This window comes from Saimiri boliviensis, chromosome Y, assembly GCF_048565385.1.
Source record: "Saimiri boliviensis isolate mSaiBol1 chromosome Y, mSaiBol1.pri, whole genome shotgun sequence".
Taxonomy (NCBI): domain Eukaryota; kingdom Metazoa; phylum Chordata; class Mammalia; order Primates; family Cebidae; genus Saimiri; species Saimiri boliviensis.
In genome coordinates this window covers 18,789,553-18,811,627 of record NC_133471.1, presented here as the reverse complement: position 1 = coordinate 18,811,627, position 22,075 = coordinate 18,789,553, and the positions used below count along the sequence as shown (strand labels likewise).

The 22,075-nt window shown below is 37.9% G+C and overlaps 1 protein-coding gene across 1 annotated transcript in view; it reads right to left on the bottom strand.

The window, feature by feature from the left end:
- The window catches only part of LOC141582941 (lysine-specific demethylase 5D), a 69,322-nt gene extending 60,994 nt beyond the window's left edge, over positions 1-8,328 (bottom strand). The window contains exons 1-4 of the mRNA XM_074392394.1: positions 8,098-8,328; positions 7,811-7,979; positions 6,569-6,646; positions 5,159-5,281 (exon numbers count right to left, since the gene is read on the bottom strand). Coding sequence (XP_074248495.1) covers positions 5,159-5,281; positions 6,569-6,646; positions 7,811-7,960 — 351 coding nt within the window. The 5' untranslated portion in view covers positions 7,961-7,979; positions 8,098-8,328. The remainder of the gene's footprint in view (positions 1-5,158; positions 5,282-6,568; positions 6,647-7,810; positions 7,980-8,097) is intronic.
- Between the last annotated feature and the right edge of the window lie 13,747 nt (positions 8,329-22,075).

Here is a 22,075-nt window from a genome sequence, read left to right as displayed (position 1 = left end):
AAATGCTAACTAGAATAACCAACTTAGAAAAGAACATAACTTCATGGAGATGAAAAACAACACAGCACAAGAACTTTGCAAAGCATACATAAGTTTCAATAGCCGAATCAACCAAGCAGAAGAAAGCACATCAGAGATGGAAGATCAACTCAATCAAATAAAAGGAGAAGGTAAGAATAAAGAAAACAAAGTGAAAAAGAATGAACAAATCCTCCAAGAAATATGAGATTATGTAAAAAGACCTAATCTATACTTGACTGGTGTACCTAAATGTGACTAAAAGAATGAATCCAAGCTGCAAAACACTTGTCAGAATATTATCCAGGAGAATTTCCCAAACCTAGCAAGGCAGGCCAGCATTCAAGTCCAGGAAATTCAGAGACCACCAAAAAGATACTCCGTAGGAGGAGCAACTCCAAGGCATATAATCATCAGATTCATTAGGGTTGAAATGATGCTAAGAGCAGCCAGAGAGAATGGTAGGGTTACCCACAAAGGAAACTCATAAGACTCACAGTGGATCTCTCAGCAGAAATCCTACAAGCCAGAAGAGACTGGAATTCAACATTCAACGTCCTTCAAGAAAACAACTTTCAACCTAGTTGCATATCCAGCCAAACTAAGCTTCATAAGCGAAGGAGAAATAAAATCCTTTACAGGAAAGCAATCACTAAGTGATTTTGTCAACACCCAGAGTGCTTTACAAGAGCTCCTGAAAAAAGCATTAAACTTGGAAAGAACAACCAGTACCAGCCACTCCAAAAATGTACCTCATGGTAAAGACCACTGACACAATGAAGAAACTGCATCAGTTAATGGGCAAAACAATCATCTAACATCAAAATAGCAGGATCAAATTCACACATAACAATATTAACTTTAAATGTAAATGGGCTAAATGCCCCAATCAAAAGATACAGGACTGGCAAACTGAGAGACTTTAACACTCCACTGCCAATATTAGACAGATAAATGAGACAAAAAATTAACAAGGATATTCAAGACTTGAACTCAGATCTGGACCAAGCAAACCTAATAGACATATACAGAACTCTCCACACAAAATCCAAAGATTATACATTCTTCTCAGCGCCACACAGCATTTAAACTAAAATTGACCACATAATTGGAAATAAATCACTCTTCAGCATATGCAAAAGAATGGAAATCATAACAGTCTCTTAGACGACAGTGCAATCAAATTAGAACTCAGGATTAAGAAACTAACTCAGAACCACACAACTTTATGAAAACAGAAAAACTGCCTCCTGAATGTCGACTGGATAAACAATGAAATGAAGGCAGAAAATAAGATGTTATTTGAAACCAATGAGAATGAAGACACAACATACCAGCATCTCTGGGAAATATTTAAAGTAGCACCTAGAGGAAAATTTGTAGCAATAAATGCCCAGATGAAAAGCAAGAAAGATCTAAAATCAACAACCTATCATCAAAATTGAAAGAGCTAGAGGAGCAAGACCAAAAAAACTCAAAAGGTAGCAGGTGACAAGAAGTAACTAATATCAAAGCAGAAACAAAGGAGACAGAGACAAAAACAACCTTTTCAAAAAAATCAATAAATCCAGGAGCTGGTTTATTGAAAAGATCAACAAAACTGATGGATACCCAGATTAACAAAAAAGAAAAGAGAAGAATCAAATAGATGCAATAAAAAATGATAAAACAGTATATTACCAACGATCCCACAGAAATACAAACTACCATCAGAGATTACTACAAACAACTCTATGCACATAAACCAGTAAACCTGTAAGAAATGAATAAATTCCTGGACACTTGCACCCTCCTAAGCCTAAACCAGGAAGAAGTAAAAACCCTAAATAGACCAATAACAAGGTCTGAAGTTGAGGCAGCAATTAATAGCCTACCAACTAAAAAAATTCCAGGTCCAGATGTGTTCACAGCTAAATTGTACCAGATGTACACAGAGGATGTGTACCACACCTTCTGAAACTATTTCAAACAATATGAAGATGGAATCCTTCCCAGATCATTTTTTGAGACCATCATCATCCTGGTATCAAAACCCAGCAGAGACTCAACAAAAAAAGACAACTTCAGGTCAATAACATGATGAACGTAGATGAAAAAAATCCTCAATAAAATACTGGCAAACCGATTGCAACAGCACATCAAAAAGCATATCTGCCAGGCGTGGTGGCTCAAGCCTGTAATCCCAGCACTTTGGGAGGCCGAGGCGGGTGGATCACGAGGTCAAGAGATCGAGACCATCCTGGTCAACATGGTGAAACCCCGTCACTACTAAAAAAGGCAAAAAAACTAGCTGGGCGTGGTGGCGCGTGCCTGTAATCCCAGCTACTCAGGAGGCTGAGGCAGGAGAATTGCCTGAGCCCAGGAGGCGGAGGTTGCAGTGAGCTGAGATTGCGCCATTGCACTCCAGCCTGGGTAATAAGAGTGAAACTCCGTCTCACCAAAAAAAAAAAAAAAAAAAACATATCCATCATGATCAAGCAGGCTTCATCCTGGGGATGCAAGTCTGCTTTAACATATGCAAGTCTATAAATGTAACCCACCACACAACAAGAACCAAAGACAAAAAACACATTTATCTCAATAGATGCAGAGAAGGCCTTCGACAAAATTCAACAGCCATTTACACTAAAAACTCTTGTAAACTAGGTATCGATGAAACGTATCTTAAAATAATAAAAGCTACGTATGACAAACCCACAGCCAATATCATACTGAATGGGCAACACTGGAATCATTCCCTTTTAAATTTGGCGCTATACAAGGATACCTTCTCTCACCACTCCTATTCAATATAGTATTGGAAGTTCGAGCCAGAGCAATCAGGGAAGAAAAAGAAAAAAGGGTATTCAGTTAGGAAAAGAGGAAGTCAAATTGTCTCTATTTGCAGATGACATTATTGCGTATTTAGAAGAGCCCACTGTCTCAGCCCAAAATCTCCTTAAACTAATAAGCAACTTTAGCAAAGTGTCAGGATACAAAAATAAATGTGCAGAAATCACAAGCATTCCTATTCAGATATAACAGACTAACAGAGAGCCAAATCAAGAGGGAACTCCCATTCACAATTGCTACAAAGAGAATAAAATATCTAGAAATACAACTAGCAAAGGATGTAAAGGACCTCTTCAAGGATAACTACAAACCACTGCTCAACGAAATAAAAGAGGCCACAAACAGATGGAAAATCATTACATGCTTATGGTTAGAAAGAATTAATATTGTGAAAATGGCTATACTGCCTAAAGTAATTTACAGATTCAATGATACCGCCATCATGCTACCAATGAGCTTCTTGACAGAACTGGAAAAAAACACCTTAAACTTCATAGAGAACCATAAGACAGCCCACATAGGCATGACAATTCTAAGCAAAAAGAACAAGGCCAGAGGCATCATGCTACCTGACTTCAAAATATACTACGGGTAATCAAAGCAGCATGGTACTGGTACTAAAACAGATGTAGACCAATGGAACAGAACAGAGGTCTTGGAGGATTTGCCAGATATCTACAATCTGATCTCTGACAAACCTTACAAAAACAAACAATGGGGAAAGTATTTCCTGTTTAATAAATGGTGTTGGGAAAACTGGCTAGCCATGTGCAGAAAGCATAAACTGGACTCTTTCCTGAGACCTTACACCAAAATTAATTCCAGATGGATTAAAGACTTAAATATTAAGACCTTAACACCATAAAAACCCTAAAAGGAAACCTAGGGAAAACCATTCAGGACATAGGCACAGGTAAGGACTTCATGACTAAAACACAAAAAACAATGGCAACGAAAGACAAAATAGACAAGTGGGATCTATTAAACTGTAGAGCTCCTGTAGAGCAAAAGAAACAATCATAAGAGCAAACCAGCAACCAACAGAATGGGAAAAATTTTTTGCAATCTACCATCTGCCAAGGGCTAATATCCAGAATCTAAAAAGAACTAAAACAGATTTAAGAAAATTAAAAAAAAAAAATCCATTCAAAAGTTGGCAAAGGATACAAACACTTTACAAAAGGAAGAAAAGGAAGACATACATGAGGCCAACAAACATGAAAAAATGCTCATCATCACTACTCATTAGAGAAATGAAAATTAAAACCACATTGAGATGTCATCTCACGCCAGTTAGAATGGTGATCATTAAAAGGTCTGGAGACAACAAATGCTGGAGGGGATGTGGAGAAATAGGAACACTTTTACACTGTTGGTAGGATTGTAAATTAGTTCAACCATTGTAGAAGACAGTGTGGCGATTCCTCAAAGACCTAGAAATAGTAATTCCATTTGACTCAGCAATCCCATTGCTCGGTATATACACAAAGGATTGTAAATTGTTCTATTCTAAAGACACATGCACACATATGCTCATTGTTGCACTGCTCACAATAGCAAAGACCTGGAACCAAAAACCAAATGCCCATTGATGATAGACTGAACAAGAAAAACATGGCACATATACATCATGGAATACTATGAAGCCATAAAAAACGATGAGTCCGTTCGTGTTCTTTGCAGAGACATGGATGAATCTGGAAACCATCATTGTCAGCAAACTGACACAAGAACTGAAAATCAAACACTGCATGTTCTCATTCATAGGTGGCTATTGAATAATGAGAACACATGGACACAGGGAGGGGAGCATCATACAATGGGATCTTCTGGGGGACCTAGTGGAGAGATAACAGTGGGTGGGGAGGCTTGGGAGGGATAACATAGGGAGAAGTGCCAGATATAGGTGACAGGAAGATGGAGGCAGCAAACCACATTCCCATATATGTACCTATGCAACAATCCTGCATGATCTGCACATGTACCCAGAACCTAAAGTACAATTAACAAAGTTATATCCTATGGTAATAAAATAAATAAATAAAGGAAGAATATATAATGGTAAAAAAAAGAAAGAAAAAGAGAAAAGCTGTGGAAGAACTGTGAACACACTGGAAAGGACTAAAAACAGCAATGAGGCTTAAATCTGGGGGGCCAACATCAACCATTTCAAGATTCAAAGATTAGGTAAAGAAATGCTGCTAGGCTTAGTGTTCTTTCCTTTCCTGCCTGGAAACATTATTTTCTACCACAGGAGACTCTTGAGCCAAGGCTTTTTATTTTTCCATTAGAAAGTAGACTATCTTACCTTACTAAGGCTGTAGAGGTCCAAGATCCTCCGTTCCACATTGGGAATCTTTAAGGAAGAACCTTGAATTTCCCAGAATTTTGCAATCTGATCCAAATAGTTCAGTTTCACTCTAGTCTGAGCCTAGGAAAGAGAAAGCCTTATAAGACTGGCATACTCCTTAAACTGACTTCATCCAGCGTGAAGTAAATAAACAAGTATGCTATCTACACTATGCTATCTACACTTCTATACTAATGTGCTGGAGTGCCAGCTTCACTGTCTATTTCAGCAGTGGTATCCAGAAAAAGCTCAAATAAGCTGAGTCTTTAAGAGGGGCTAAGAATGTGCTGTCTTAAAATCAAAATCATATCTAAATTTAAAGAATTCTTTGACTTAAAAAGTGCCTTAACCGAAACTATTTAGACTCCAAGAGTACTGAGACTCAGTATCACCTACTCAGAATGTACTGAGATACACTTTAAAGAACTAAAATATTTTTCTAGTCCATGTCAAAAATTTAGAAATGAAACCAGTTTCTGAATCATTGCTTTCTTATCCTAACTCATATGCAGCTCCTAGTTACTGATCATAGTCAAAATCCCAACAGTGAAAGAAAATGACAAATCATGCATAGACTTCCTATGTTGTAAAGACTGAACTGTTTTAAAAAGCCAGCTTTGCCTCTGATATTATATTAAAGCAGAACGTATGTAAGGCCATCAGCCTTTTGCTAGATATTCAAAAGTTCCCATTTTTTTTTTCTGAACTCTGCTTCTGTTAACCAACCAGAAAAAATTCAACAAGCCAGTACAGTGATTCACACCTCTAATCTCAGCACTTTAGGAGGCCAATGCAGGCAGATAACCTAAGGTCAGGAGTTGAAAACTAGCCTGATCGATATGGTGAAACTTCATCTCTACTAAAAATACAAAAAAATCAGCTGGGCCTGGTAGTGTGCACCTGTAATACCAGCTACTTGGGAGGCTGTGGCAGGAGAATCCCTTGAACCCAGCAGCAGAGGTGGCAGTGAGGTGAATTACCCCATTGCACTCCAGCCTGGGAGACAGGATGAGATGACTTTAAAAAAAAAAAAAAAAAAAAAAAAATCGGTGATCAAATATGTGGATATGAGAAAACCAAATAGGAAAGGTACCGTCATTTTGATAGTTTTAACTTGAATCTGTTGTATAGCAAAAGAATGCACCATTCATCCTCAGAAATTTAAACCTGTCTTTATGTTCCGACATTTCTGTGAATAATAATTATATACTTTATAGAAGACTTAACTCCAAGACCAGCATTCTGGAAAATGGTGAATTTAAATTTAATACATTCAATTACAAAATCTAGGTTCCATATTGTTAAGAAACTACAATACCATGATTAGACGTCAGATACCTTTAATAAAAGCATGGCTCCCAATCTTACCTCCAGTTCATTTAGCCTTTGGATGCGAGGAGTAAATCTGAAATTGTCAACTTCTACTGCAAAGGGAGGCTGCCAGTCCTAGAAGAAAGTACAAGAACCTGGAAATCAATGGTAATTAAAAGAAAAAGATGGTGAAAACCACAATCATTTGTTTCCATCCTTCTAAAGCCTTCTGGTGACCATTTTTGTACACAAGGGCCTCAAAAGATTCCTTTTTGAAAATCAAGATTAACTGAACAAAAAAGAAGAAAAGACAAAATGCTGCAAATTCAAAACTCACCTTGATATGTCTCATTCGTAACAGGCTAAAAAATGAAACAAAATAAAAGCCACCACAAACTCAAGCCTAGAAAGCAACTTCAAAAGTGCAATGCACATCTGAACAAACACTATGCTACTTGTGTTACGAGCCCTCACTAAAGATAAACGTAAAACAGGTAAAAAATTGTTTCATTTTTTTCGAACCTAAGCCATTATCTATTCCTTTACTAATGTGCTGGAGGTATGGAAATAGCACAAGAAACAAAAGTTTAACTGCGAATGCTGACAAGTGTGAAGATCCAAATAAAAATAATGTTGCAGCCTGGTTCAATATATGAGAAAAAAAAAAGCTGCATGCTCTGCGTAAACTTTTTGATTTATATAAATATTCTGTCAGTTGTTTACAACGACAATTAAGGATGCACAACATTTAAGTGTGCATCCTTAATTCAGTCAAACTTCTACGAGGTCCATTTAGTAGTTTTGAGTATAGCAAACCAAGATGGTCTACGTTTAATAACACAAACTTAATTGGTGGCAAAGGATGCCACATCACTCCCATTGTTTGCTATTTGTTACATACATACCAAGTTATAATACGGAATGAAAACACCAGTCCACGTGGTGAACACAAGTTTATTTAACTTGGTTACGCGTTAAATCAAGTAATTCTGGGTAATTTTTTTGCAGTTAAGAGTAAGTTTGTGTAGGCCTGAAGTACACTTAAGTTTAATAACGGCACAACGTAAAAATGTTTGTAGCGTATATTTTTCTTCCTAAAGAGGTCAGATGTTTAGAGTCACGTAGAATGTGGCGATCAAATACAAATGTTCTGATGCCAGTTTGTTCTAGTAACTAAGTTAAGTGACGAACAGCGGGCTAAATATTTCTGTTCATAAACATAAAGCCTCTTCAAGTGGTAAACTGCCACAATGTTCCAACAGAAGGCGACCCACTCCAAATTTTCTTTCAAAGACTTACTGCGGGTGGTCGGATTTTGCAGATGCCAGACTTCTCTGCTATGGGCCTGATTTTCGCAATGTAGCCTAGCGGGTCCTGAAATTCAGCCCAGCTAGGCTCAAACACCGGGCACTCCGGCGGGGGAAGGAACTCGTCAGATCCGGGTTCCATGCCGGTCCTTAATGGTAAGCTTTAAAATAAGAATCACACTTTCTTTAATGGCAAGCGGATTTCTCCTACTGAAAAGCCTAGCGACATTTCATTTTCTCAGCAAATTCCAGAGTTACTTTAATCCCGTAGCGACTTACCAATCACCAGGGCTTCCAATCTTACAACGACCATCTTGATCACTGAGCTCTGCTGTGTAGTATCTGTGGTGTAGTACCTACCGTCTCACTCCGCGGATCGATTTTTTTTGGGGGGCGTTATTTCCAAACCTGCGAGACCCTCTACACCTCAGATAAAAGCTGAGAACAAAGAGAAATTATACCGGAAGAAAATAGCCACAAAGAGTGGCTGGACTGATACTCAAAGGCACTCTGACGGTACTAAAAAGCAAGCTAAAAATAGTATGGCCGGAACTTGTTTTAAAATGAGACCAATGCGCAAGTTACGCCTGCGTGTTACGAGAAAGGACCGTAAAAGGATCTGACGTGATGGAACGCCTGGGTATCTCCGAGAAAATTTCAGCTTCGCGGCTTGCGGAAATACTGGCCAAAAAGCGCACCCCACCCCCCGCCTGTTTTTTTTTTTTTTTTTTTTTTTCCTTTCGTGCTGGTGCAAATCGCCCGCGATATGTGTTCACGGAAGTTTTTACTAACATTCTCTGAGGACTCACTTCGGTTCTCAGCTCGAGACCTTTCCTGTCACAACTGGTTTAGGAGCCAGGACCTGTGGTAAGATACGTTTATTTTCTTGTAAACCTCTTGCATTAACAGTGCCCTCCACGTGGGCACATTTGTCGCTACACTTTTTACCAACTCTACATTGGACTTTATGACAGGGAAAAACCACATGATGCACATCCCTAAAAATTACCTGGTAGTACCCTAAATTTGAAACTGATCACAAATATTGCACAGATAACGGCGGTAACTTCAACGTTGCTGAACAGACGTTCCATGAATTAACTAAAAGAAACACGCTGCTAATCTATTTTTTAATGTAGAATTATCTGAACTCTTTTTAAGGGAAGTGATAGTTTATTGCTATTTTTAATTGCAAAACAAAACAAGACGTCACACTTTGTTGCCTATAGTTTTATTTATAATTTTTACACCCTGTTGATAAGCAAAAATCACCTTATTTTGCTATCCTATTTTTGTAGAATCAATTTAATTTGGCATCTTATTCTCTATATATTTTTGAAAAAATATGCGAAAGGTAAATTTTAAAAATTAACTGGTGGATCTCATTTTGAAAACAACTGCCAGAAATCCTTTAAGCTTGCTTTGATTATTGCTTTATATTCTATGATTGTTTCTTCTTTTTTTTTTTCCCCTTTGGAACAATTTATCCATTCCATGTCGATTATCGGCTTCATTAGTTTATTATGCTACAATATATATATATTTCTGGGTCAAAAGTTATGTTACTTAATCTTCTGCTTTCATTTTACCAGTGTTTGTCTACATTTCTCTATAAAAATCAGTTATAGTTTAGTGTGTATTATTATTTCAGGTTATCAAATTTTTCTAACATTTTCACGATTCAAAATTATTATGAAACAGCTTTATGTTTCATTAATTCATCAGTAAATAGATATTTCAGTTTCTACTTTTAGCTATTATAAATAATGTTGCTATAAACATTTGTGTGCTGGTTTTTGGGTGCAGGCTTAGTTTTATTTCTCGTGTGTATACACTTACAGGTAGAACTGGTGAGTTACACGGAAACATTAGGTTTAAACTGTCGAGTAACTGACAGATTGTTCTCTAAACCATCTGTATCATTTAATTTCCGTCAAAAGTGGAAGACGGTTCTAGTTTCTGCATGTCCTCACTAAAACTGTAATTACGTCATTGAACTGATTTTACTATCACAATGTATGAGATCTCGTTGAGTTTTGACTTCGACTTCCAGAATGACTAATGATACAATGTTTAGAATCTTTTGGTTTGCTTGTTGGCTTGCTAATGTGCTTAATATGCCTTCTTTGGAGAAGTGTCTGTTCAAGATTTTTGGCTATTTTCACATTGCATTGTCTTTTTTTGGTTTAATTGTATTTATTCTTACCTGATTGTCTTATCAGATGTTTGATTTGAAAAAATAATGATAATAATTCTGTGTCCTGGCTTCTGTCTCTCCTAATAGTGACCTTTAAATTGAAAAGTTTTTAATTTGATCTCTAGACATTTTATTTTTTTCTATTGTCTCTGATACTTTCAGTGTTGCCTCAAGGGATTTTGTCTAACCCGAGTCGCAAAGATGTACTCTACTCTAGGAACTTTATAATGTTAGCTTTTATGTTAAAGACTTAGATACATTTTGTGTTAACTTTTGTAAACACTGTGAAGTAATAATACAAGTCAGTATTTTTGCATGTTGTCTTCTAGTTGTCACAACATTTGTTAGAAACATTATTATTGCTTCATTAATTGTTCTTGGCAGGCTTGATAGCATTCCGTTTGCCATTGATATATGGGTTTATTCTTGGACTCTCAATTCCATTCAATATATCTGCATGTGTGCATTCTAATGTCATATTGTTTTTATTGCTGTAATTTGTAGAACTTGTGAAAGGTTTTGAATTGGAAATACTGAGTAATCCAACTTTGTTCTTGTTTGTTTTTTTTTTTTTTTTTTTTTTTTTTTTTTTTTTTTTCAGAGCTGCTTTGGCTATTATTTGTTTCTTGTATTTTTATTAGTTTTCCTATTTCTGTAGAGAAAAAAAGCTGGGATTTCTACAGAGAAGCAAGCTGGGATTGAGACAGAAATATGGAATTCACAGACAAACTTAGGAAATATTTCCATCTAGGAAATTTAGGAAATATTTCCATCTAATTTTCCTACAGAGTACATGGACAAAGCATGTATTTTAATTTATTTAGGTCTGCTTCGATTTTCTTCAACACACTTTCATAGTTTTTAATATATATGTTAGTATTTAGTATGTATAGGTTGTATTCTGTATTTGAATTTAATTCCTTTGAGATTATTTTATTCTTTTTCTGCTACTATGAATCGTATTTTTAAGAAATTTCCCTTATGAAGTGTTTGTTAGTGATACACAGATATATGATTGATTTTTATGTGCTGAACTTGTGTCATACCACCTTGCTAACCTCATTTATTTTAATATTTTTTTAACTTTTAAATTCAGAGGTACACATGTGTAGTTTTTTTTTTGTTTTTTTTTTTTTTAACTTTTTACGTTCAGAGATACAGGATGTGAAGGTTTGTTATATTGGTAAACTTGTGTCATAGGGTTGATTGTATAGATTATTTCATCACCCAGGTATTAAACTTTGTATACATTAATTATATTTCCTGCTTCTCTCCCTCTTTCTATGCTCTGCCCACCATTAGAGCCAACTATGTATTATTGCCCACTCTGTGTCTGTGTATTGTCACAATTTATCTCCCACTTATAAATGAAAACATGCAGTATTTGTTTTTCTGTTCTGGCATTTGTTTGCTAAGGGTAATGGCCTCCAGTTATGTCCCTGCAAAGACATGATCTTGTCTTTTTTTTGGCCGCCTAGTATTCTGTGGTGTATATTTACCACATTTTCTTTATCCGCCCTATCATTGTTGAAAATTTGAGTTGATTCCATGTATTTGCTCTTGGGAATAACTGCGGTGAATGTACATGTGTTATTGTGAATAGCTGCAGTGAACATACATGTGCATGCATCTTTATAACAGAGTGATTTATAATCCTTTGGGTGTATGTCCAGTAATGAGATTGGTGGGTTGAATGATAATTCTGTCTTTAGGCACTGAGGAATTGCCACATTGTCTTCCATAATAGTTGAACTAATTTACACTGCTACCAGCAGCATAAAACATTCCTATTTTTTCAAAACCTCACCAGAATTTCTTTGATTTTCACTTTTTAATAATAATATTCTGGCTGGTTTGAGATAGTATCTTATTGTGGTTTTGATGCACGTTTCTCCAATAATCGGTGATGTTGAGCTTTTTTTAAATGTTTGTTGCCCATATGTGTGTGTATAAATTATATATATATATCTTCTTTTGTGAATTGTGTGTTTTTCTTCTTTTTCCACTTTTTAATGGGGTTCTTTGATTTCTCCTTGTAAATTTATTTAAGCTCCTTATAGGTGCTTGATATTAGACCTTTGTGAGATGCATAGTTTTCAGGGTTTTTTTTCCCATTCTATTGGTTGTTTCTTAAATTGCTTGATAGTTTACTTTGTTATTGAAGAAGCTCTTTAGCTTAATTAGATGTCATTTGTTAACATTTTCTTTTGTTACAATTGCTTATCATATCTTGTCATGAAATCTTTACTTCTGCCTATGTCCAGAATGGTATTGCCTAGATTTCCTTCTAGGGTTTTTATAGTTTTGGGTTTTACATTTGCATCTTTAATCTATCTTCAGTTAGTTTTTTTTACGTTGTGTAATTAAAAAGGTCCAGTTTCCATTTTTCCCAAATGGCTAACCAGTTATCACATTACCATTTATTAAATAGGGAGTCCTTTCACCATTGCTTTCTTTTGTTAGGTTTGTTGAAAATCAGATAATTATAAGTATGCAGTCTTATTTCTAAGTTCTCTATTCTGTTCCATTGGTCTATATATCTGTTTTTACCGGGAACATGGTGTTGCAGTTATTGCAGCCCTGTCATATAGTTTGAAGGTGGGTCGCATGATGCATTTAGTTTTGATTATTTGGCTTAGAATTAATTTGGCTATTCAGGCTCTGTTTTCATTTCACATGAATTATAAAATAGATTTTTGTAGTTCTGTGAAGAGTGTCAGTGGTAGTTTCATGGGTTTAGTAGCAGTGGATCTATAAATTGGTTTGGGCAGAGTAGCCATTTTATGATATTTATTCTCCACATCTATAAGCATGGAATTTTTTCTGTTTGTTTATATCATTTCTGATTTATTCAGTAGTGATTTGTATTAATAGTTCTTCCTATACAGATCTTTCACTTCCCTGGTTAGCTGTACTTCTAGGTGTTTTATTCTTTTTGTGATAATTTTGAATGAGAGTTTGTTTATGACTTGGCTCTTGATTTTATTATTGATGGTGAATAAGAGTGCTAGTGACTTTTGCACATTGATTGTGTATCCTGAGACTTCGCTTAACTTATCAGCTTAAAAGCCTTTGGAGCTCAGATGATGGATTTTTCTACATATAGGATAATGTTATTTGCAAATAGGGATAGTTTGTCTTCCTTTATTTCAATGTCCTTTAGTTCTTTCTCTTCCTTGATTGCCCAGAACATTCAATACTATATTGGATACAAGTGGTGACAGGGGACATCTTTGTCTTGTGCCAGTTTTCAAGGGAAATGATTCCAGCTTTTGCCTATTCATTATGACATTGGCCCTCCTCCCAAGCCTAAACAAGGAAGAAACCAAAACCTCAAACAGACCCATAACAAGGTCTGAAGTTGTGGCAGCAATTAAGAGCCTACCACCCCAAAAAAACCCAGGTCCAGATGGGTTCACAGCCGAATTCTACCAGGCATACAAAGAGGAGCTGGTACCATTCCTTCTGAAACTATTCCAAATAATACAAAAAGAGGGAATCCTTCCAAAATCATTTTATAAGACAAACATCATCCTGATACCAAAACCCGACAGAGACTCAACAAGAAAAGAAAACTTCAGGCCAATATCCATGATGAACAAAGATGCAAAAATTTTCAATAAAATACTTGCAAGCTGATTGCAACAGCACATCAAAAACTTATCCACCATGATGAAGTAGGCTTCATCCCGGAATGCAAGGCTGGTTCAACATACGCAAGTCTATAAATGTAATTCACCGCATAAACAGAACCAAAGATAAAAACCACATGATTACCTCCATTGATGCAGAGTAGGCCTTTGACAAAATTCAACAGCTCTTTATTTTAAAAATCCTCAATAAACTAGGTACTGACAGAACATATCTCAAAATAATAAAAGCTATTTACAACAAACCAACAGCCAATATTAAACTGAATGGGCAAAAGCTGGAAGCATTCCCTTTGAAATCTGGCACTAGACAAGAATGCCCTCTCTCACCACTCCTATGCAGTATAGTACTGGAAGTTCTACCCAGAACAATTAGGCAAGAAAAAGAAATAAAGGGTATTGATATAGGAAAGGAGGAAGTCAAATTGGCTCTATTTGCAGACGACATGGTTGTATATCTAGAAGACTCCATCATCTCAGCCCAAAATCTTCTGAAACTGATAAACAACTTCAGCAAAGTCTCAGGATACAAAATCAATGTGCAAAAATCACAAGCATTCCTATAAACCTATAACAGACTTAAAGAGAGCCAAATCAAGAATGAGCTGTCATTCACAATTGCCAAAAAGAGAATAAAAAACCTAGGAACCCAACTAACAAGGAACGTAAAGGACCTCTTCAAGGAGAACTACAAACCACTGCTCAACGAAATAAGTGAGGACACAAACAGATGGAGAAACATTCCATGTTCGCATTTAGGAAGAATCAATATCATGAAAATGACCATACTGCCCAAAGTAATTTACATATTCAACGCTATCCCATCAAACTACCAATGACCTTCTTCACAGAACTGGAAAAAACACCTTAAACTTCATATGGAACCAAAAGAGGGCCCGCATAGCCGAGTCAATTCTAAGCAAAAAGAACAAAGCGGGAGGCATCACACTACCAGACTTCAAACTATACTACAAGGCTACAGTAATCTAAACAGCATGGTACTGGTACCAAAACAGACATATAGACCAATGGAATAGAAAAGAGGCCTTGGAGGCAACACAACATATCTACAACCATCTGATCTTTGACAAACCTGACAAAAACAATCAATGGGAAAAAGATTCTCTGTTTAATAAATTGTGTTGGGAAAACTGGCTAACCATGTGCAGAAAGCAGAAACTGGACCCCTTCCTCACACATTATACTAACATTAACTCCAGATGGATTAAAGACTTAAATGTAAGACCTAACCATGAAAACACTAGAATAAAATCTAGGCAAAACCATTCAGGACCTAGGTGTAGGCAGGGACTTCATGACCAAAACACCAAAAGCATTAGGAACAAAAACCAAAATAGACAAATGGGACTTAATCAAACTCCACAGCTTCTGCATGGCAAAAGAAACAGTCATTAGAGTGAATCAGCAACCAACAGAATGGGAAAAAATTTTTGCAGTTTACTCATCTGACAAAGGGCTGATATCCAGAATTTACAAAGAAGTAAAACAGATCTAAAAGAAAAAATCAAACAAGCCCATTCAAAAGTGAGCAAAGGATATGAACAGATACTTTACAAAAGAAGACATACATGAGGCCAGCAAACATATGAAAAAATGCTCATCATCACTGGTCTTCAGAGAAATGCAAATCAAAACTACACTGAGATAGCATCTCATGCCAGATAGAATGGCAATCATTAAAAAATCTGGAGACAACAGATGCTGGAGAAGATATGGAGAAATAGGAACACTTTCACACTATTAGTGGGAGTGTAAATTAGTTCAACCATTGTGAAAGACAGTGTCGCAATTCCTCAAGGACCTAGAAATAGAAATTCCAGTTGACCCAGCAATCCCATTACTGGGTATATATCCAAAGGATTATAAATAGTTCTACTATAAGGACACGTGCACACAAATGTTTATTGCAGCACTGTTTACAATAGCAAAGACCTGGAACCAACCCAAATGCCCATTGATGATAGACTGGACAAGGAAAATGTGGCACATACACACCATCGAATATTATGCAGCCATCAAAGAGGATGAGTTCGTGTTTTTTGTAGGGACATGAAGGAACCTGGAAACCATCATTCTCTGCAAGCTGACACAAGAACAGAAAATCAAACACCGCATGTTCTCACTCATAAGCAGGTGTTGAACAATGAGAACACATAGACACAAGGAGAGAAGCACTACACACTGTGGTCTGTTGGGAGGAAATAGGGGACAAACAGTGGGGGTGGGGAGTTGGTGGGGGAGGTAGAATGGGGAGAAATGCCAGATATAGGTGATGGGGAGGAAGGCAGCAAATCACATTGCCACATGTGTACCTAGGCAGCAATCTTGGATGTTCTTCACATGTACCCCAAAACCTAAAATGCAATAAAATAAAATATTTTTTTTTTAAAAAAAGAAGAGTTAAAAAAAATGACATTGGCAGTAGGTTTGTCATATATGACTTTTATTATTCTGGGGGATGTTCCTGACATGTCTTAGGTGAGTGAAGTAGCACTAGGATCTTTAGTCTTGTGCCTAATTGGATAAAATGACATGCAGACACCTGGGGTGGTTTTAAGGAGCAGAGAGCTTAATATGCAAGAAAGTCTTAGAAGAAGAAAGTAGCTCCCCTATACAGAGATAGAGAGAGGGATTCCAACACAGAGAAAACCCTGTGTGTGGCAAAAAAAAAAAAAAAAAAAGTAGCTGCTTTTATGGTGAGGCTGAAGGAAGTAGTGTCTGTATTGATTTGACCAGGCATGTCATTCATATAGCCTGGAAAAAAAACTGGCCCTTCGGCCCTAGTTTTTTTAATATGCAAATGCAAGTGCCATATTCTACACTTGTAGGTTAGGTAGGGGTGGCCATGTTGCCAGCCACATGTGGGGGCAAGGGAGAAGAGGGAAGGAATCGTTATGTTTGTGTGGACCCAGTTTCTAATGCTCAGCTTTTGCATATCAAGATTGTCACCAGGGGCTTTCCAGTTAGACAAGATACATTTCTGGAGTTGCTATGAAAGAAGCAAAAACAGCTGTGTATGGTGGCTCATGCCTGTAATCCCAACGCTTTTGGAGGCTGATGCTGGATCACCTGAGGTCAGGAGTTCGGTATCAGCATGACCAACATGGTGAAACCCTGTCTCTATCAAAAATACAGTTATTACCCAAGAATGGTGGTGGGTGCCTATAGTCCCAGCTACTCGGGAGTTGGAGGCAGGAGAATCACTTGAATCCAGGAGATGGTGGTTACGGTGAGCCAAGATCATGCCATTGCACTCCTAGGTGAAAGGAGCAAAACTGTGTCTCAAAAAAAAAAAAAAAAGAAAGAAAAAAAGAAAAACTTCTCATGCCATTGGCCTCCAGTGTAGGTAAGAAAAGCAAAACTTATCTCAAAAAAAAAGAAGAAGAGGAAGAAGAAGGAAGAAGGAAAAAGGAAGAGGGAGGGGGAGGGGGAGGGGGAAGAAGGGAAGAAGAAGAGGAAGAAAAAAAAATTCAGAGGAGGAGGAGGAAAGAAGAAGGGAAGAAGAAGAAGAAGAAGAACTCGGAAGGACCCCTTTTCTTACCTGCCTAATTTCTTTCTCTTTTTTTTTTTTTTTTTTTTTTTGTTGTTGTTGTTGAGATGGAGTCTCGCTCTGCCACCCAGGTTGAAGTGTGTGTTGTGGATATTAGCTCACAGCAACTTCCACCACTCAGGTTCAAGTGATTTCCCTGCCTCAGCCTCTTGAGTAGCTGGGGTTACAGGCAGATGCCATTATACCAGTTAATTTTTGTATTTTTAGTGTATATGATATTACTCCATGTTGGCAAGGCTGGTCTTGAACTCCTGAACTCAGATGGTCCACCCGCCTATTACTCCCAAAGTTCTGGCATGAGCCACAGCACCTGGCAGTAATTTCTTAATAACTCCTACAATATACCTTCCATACTTAGTTTATTACGAGTTTTTAACATGAAGTGAGACTGAAATTAATCAAAAGCCTTTTCTGAATATATTGAGATAGTCATGTTTTCATCTTTGGTTCTGTTTATGCAATGAAACACATTTATTGATTTCTGTGTATTGAACCAGCCTTGCATCCTCGGCATGAAGTCTGCTTAATCATGGTGGATAAGTTTTTTGACATGTTAATGAATTTGATTTGCCAGTATTTTATTGAAGATTTTTCTTTCTTTTTTTTTTTAATTGTACTATAGGTTCTCGGGTACATGTATGGATCATGCAGGATTGTAGCATAGGTACACACATGGCAATGTAGTTAGCTGCCTCTATTGCCCTGTCAACCTACATCTGGCATTTCTCCCCATGTTATCTCTACCTGACCTCCCCACACGCTGCTGTCCACAACTTGGTCCCCCACCAGTAGACCCCAGTGTGTGAAGCTCCCCTCCTTGGGCCCATGTGTTCTCATTGTTCAGCACTGGCCTATGAGTGAGAACATGTGGTGTTCAATTTTTTGTTCTTATGTCATTTTGCTGACAATAATGGTTTCCAGATTCATACATGTCCCTACAAAAGACAGGAACTCATCATTTTTTATGGCTGCATAGTATTCCAGGATGTATATGTGCCACATTTTCCTTGTCCAGTCTATCATCGATAGGCATTTGGGTTGGTTCCAGGTCTTTGCTATTGTAAACAGTGCCACAATGAACATATATGTGCATGTGTCTTTATAATAGAATGATTTATAATCCTTTTGGTATATACCCAGTAATGGGATAGCCAGGTCAAATGGAATTTCTATTTCTAGGTCCCTAAAGAAGTGCCATACTGTCTTCTACAATGGTTGAACTAGTTTACACTCCCACCAACAGTGTAAAAGCATTCCTATTTCTTCACATCCTGTCTAGCATCTGCTGTCTCTGGATCTTTTAATGATCACCATTCTAACTAGCATGGTATCTCAATATGGTTTTGATTTGCATTTCTCCAATAATCAGTGATGACGAGCATTTCTTCATGTTTTTTGACCTCATGTATGCCTTCTTTTGAAAAGTGACTGTTCATATTGTTCGCCCAATTTTGGATAGGTTTGTTTGTTTGTTTGTTTTCTTGTAAATCTGTTTTAGTTCTTGTAGATTCTGGATATTAGCCCTGTGTCAGATGGGTAGGTTGCAAATGTTTTTTTCTCATTTTGTTGGTTGCCGGTTCACCCTAGTAGGGGTCTCACACGGGAGTGTTCCACACAATTGTGGGGAACACTCCCGTGTGAGACCCCTAAAAGGTGTGAGTCTCACTATACGGTGAGTTTGATGCCAAACACAGTTTCCTACTGGAGGCAGTCGAGCTATCCGGAAGTATAGGAACTGAAAGATGAATGATCAGTTTCTAATATCAACCACAATATCGTTTTGGGCCTAAAATTATGCGTTGCTGCTAGACTGAGTAACCCCCTACCAGCAACCGGTTCCTGCTTTTAACCTTTTTATGACTTTAAGAATAAGTTTTAACCTTTACTTACCTAACTGCCTTGTACCCTAGATAATGGTTTAACTGTCGATATTTGCAAAGCAAAATGCCACCATAAGGGATGGCTTTGATTCCTGACTCAGAGATTCCTGAATGGGGAAGTTGAGTTAAGTTGAGTCAGGAGTAGACAAAGGAGAATCCGATTAAAAGATATTCTGATGAGCAAAACCAAAAAGCCTTTTCACATCTCAGTTCTAAAACAAGGTCAAACCAGAGATACCTGCAGCCAGGAGGAATAATGTTTGAATGTAAGCAAGCTTTGTGAATAATGTTTGGATGCAAACAAACTTTGTGATTGTAGACAATTTTGTTACTTTTTACAACCATTGATCGCATATCTGACTTCTCTATTGTATAGGCCATGTGAGGCATACATTTGCATTCCTCTTACTATGACGTAAACCAAAGCCAAGAAAGTGTATTTATTCCTGGCCTTTGAAAAATAAAATTTGCTGTTTAGGCACAGCCTATCAGCCCTCCAGACACCTCGCTTTCTCTCTCTCTGTCTTTATTAATTTCCCAGGCGCACTCCCTCTTCCATGTATTGGGACCCTCTTGCAGGTCGAGAGACCCCCGGGCAGACGTGCCTACCCGTCCTGGACGGTCCACGACATCTGGCGACCACGACACGGGGCCTGGACACGAGGGATTACAGTGACGCACATCAATTAAGGAGTGAGGCTGCAGCAGTAAGTTTTTGAGTTGTTTTCTTAATTGTGTATACACAAGTGTTGATTTTCAAGTTTTCAGTCTGGAGTAAAACATGGGGCATTTAGAGTCTAAGGAATGTAATATGTTCATACAGCTTTTACAGTCAATGATTAAGTCTCATGGTTATGATATTAAGATAAAAACTATTGAAGAATTTGTGCACATTGTTAGGGAAATGTGTCCATGGGTCCCTGAAGGTGGCTTTCTTGATGAAGCCACATGGAACGTCATAGGAGAGAAAATCGATCAATTTCGTTTTCTCAATAAGTCTTTGCCTCAATGTGAAGTTTTGCTTTCTGTTTGGCCTAAACTACGCGAATGTGTTTGTCCTTCTGTTTCTCTCTTAGAAAATTTGACCACAGAAGCTTTGCCTCCGCATGATTGGGGCGGGGGTACTCGCAGTGGGGCCAAAGGCCCAGAAACTGCTAGCTCAGTTTTAAACTGACTTTTTTTTTTTTTTCTTTCTCTGCTGACTACAAGCCCCACCCGCTCAGCTCTCAGGCAAGCTACACCACCTCAGGTGGCCAAATTTGCATCCAAAATACAATTTAAGAAAAGCTTTCTAACTCTTTGTAAAGCAAGTGACTTGTTAGCTCATTAAAGTGTGAGGCCTGCAACTGCAAGGTTGTTGGTTCAAGTCCTCAGTAAATCTAGTCTTTTAGAAAAAATTAAAGTTATTGTTTGGGCACCTCGTGGAATATTTACGCTAACTCCTGATAAGCCTATAGCGCAGCTTCTTGTCATACCTGTGAATACCTCTATAGGCAAACCCCTTTCCACTGGGACTCAAGGTTGCTCTGCTTTTGGATCCTCAAATCACGCTTATTGGGTGCAGTCTATTACTGCTTCTCGCCCTGAATTGACTATATGGATTGCTAGCAAGACTTTTAAGGGTCTGCTAGATACTAGAGTTGATATTTCTGTTATTTCATCTAATCAATGGCCTTTACAGTGGCCTTCCTCCCCTTCTATGACTTCTTTACAAGGAATTGGAATGAGTAATAATCCTGAACAATCTACTAATTTATTAAAGTGGACTAATGCTGAGGGACATGAGGGATATTTTCATCCTTATATCCTTCCAGGACTCCTGTTTAATTTGTGGGGTTGAGATGTTTTAGAAGCAATGGAAGCAAAACTTACTACTGGAAATTTTGCTTGGCAAATTATGAAAAGACAAGATTACCAAGAAGGAAAAGGCTTAGGTAAAAATTTACAGGGAGTACCGGAGCCTATTTCTCCTTCTCCAAAACATGACAAACGAGGTTTAGGGTATTTTTCCTAAGGGCCACTGATTCTCCCCATGCCTATGCTGATTCTATTTGCTGGAAATCTGATTCCCCAGTATGGGTAGAACAATGGCCCCTGTCTTGTGAAAAAATTACCGCCGCCCGCAAGTTGGTTCAGGAACAGCTTGATGTGGGTCATGTTCGGCTTACCGACAGTCCCTGGAATTCTCCTATTTTTTCATTAAAAAACGTTCTGGTAAGCCGGGAGCGGTGGCTCAAGCCTGTAATCCCAGCACTTTGGGAGGCCGAGGCGGGTGGATCACGAGGTCGAGAGATCGAGACCATCCTGGTCAACATGGTGAAACTCCGTCTCTACTAAAAATACTAAAAGAATTAGCTGGGCATGGTGGCGCGTGCCTGTAATCCCAGCTACTCAGGAGCCTGAGGCAGGAGAATTGCCTGAACCCAGGAGGCAGAGGTTGCAGTGAGCCGAGATCGCGCCATTGCACTCCAGCCTGGGTAACAAGAGCGAAACTCCGTCTCATTAAAAAAATAAATAAATAAACGTTCTGGTAAATGGAGACTATTACAGGACTTAAGGAAAGTTAATGAAACCATGGAAATCATGGGGCAGCTACAACCAGGCTTGCCCTCTCCTGTTGTTGGGCCGCAGGAGTGGCATCTTCCAGTTATTGATTTAAAAGACTGCTTTTTCACCATCCCTCTGGCTCCGGCTGATTGCAAACGTTTTGCCTTTAGCGTTCCATCTACCAATTTTGAGAGGCCTTATGATAGATATGAATGGGTCATTCTCCCACAGGGAATGGCAAATAGTCCTACTTTATGTCAATCCTATGTTGCCAAGGCCATTTACCCAGCACGTCAGGACTTTCCTGATGCTCTGCTATTGCATTATATGGATGATTTGTTGCTGGCTGCCCCTTCGCAGTCTCTTTTATTTCAGGCATATGAACTCCTAAAATATTGTCTTAATAGAGCTA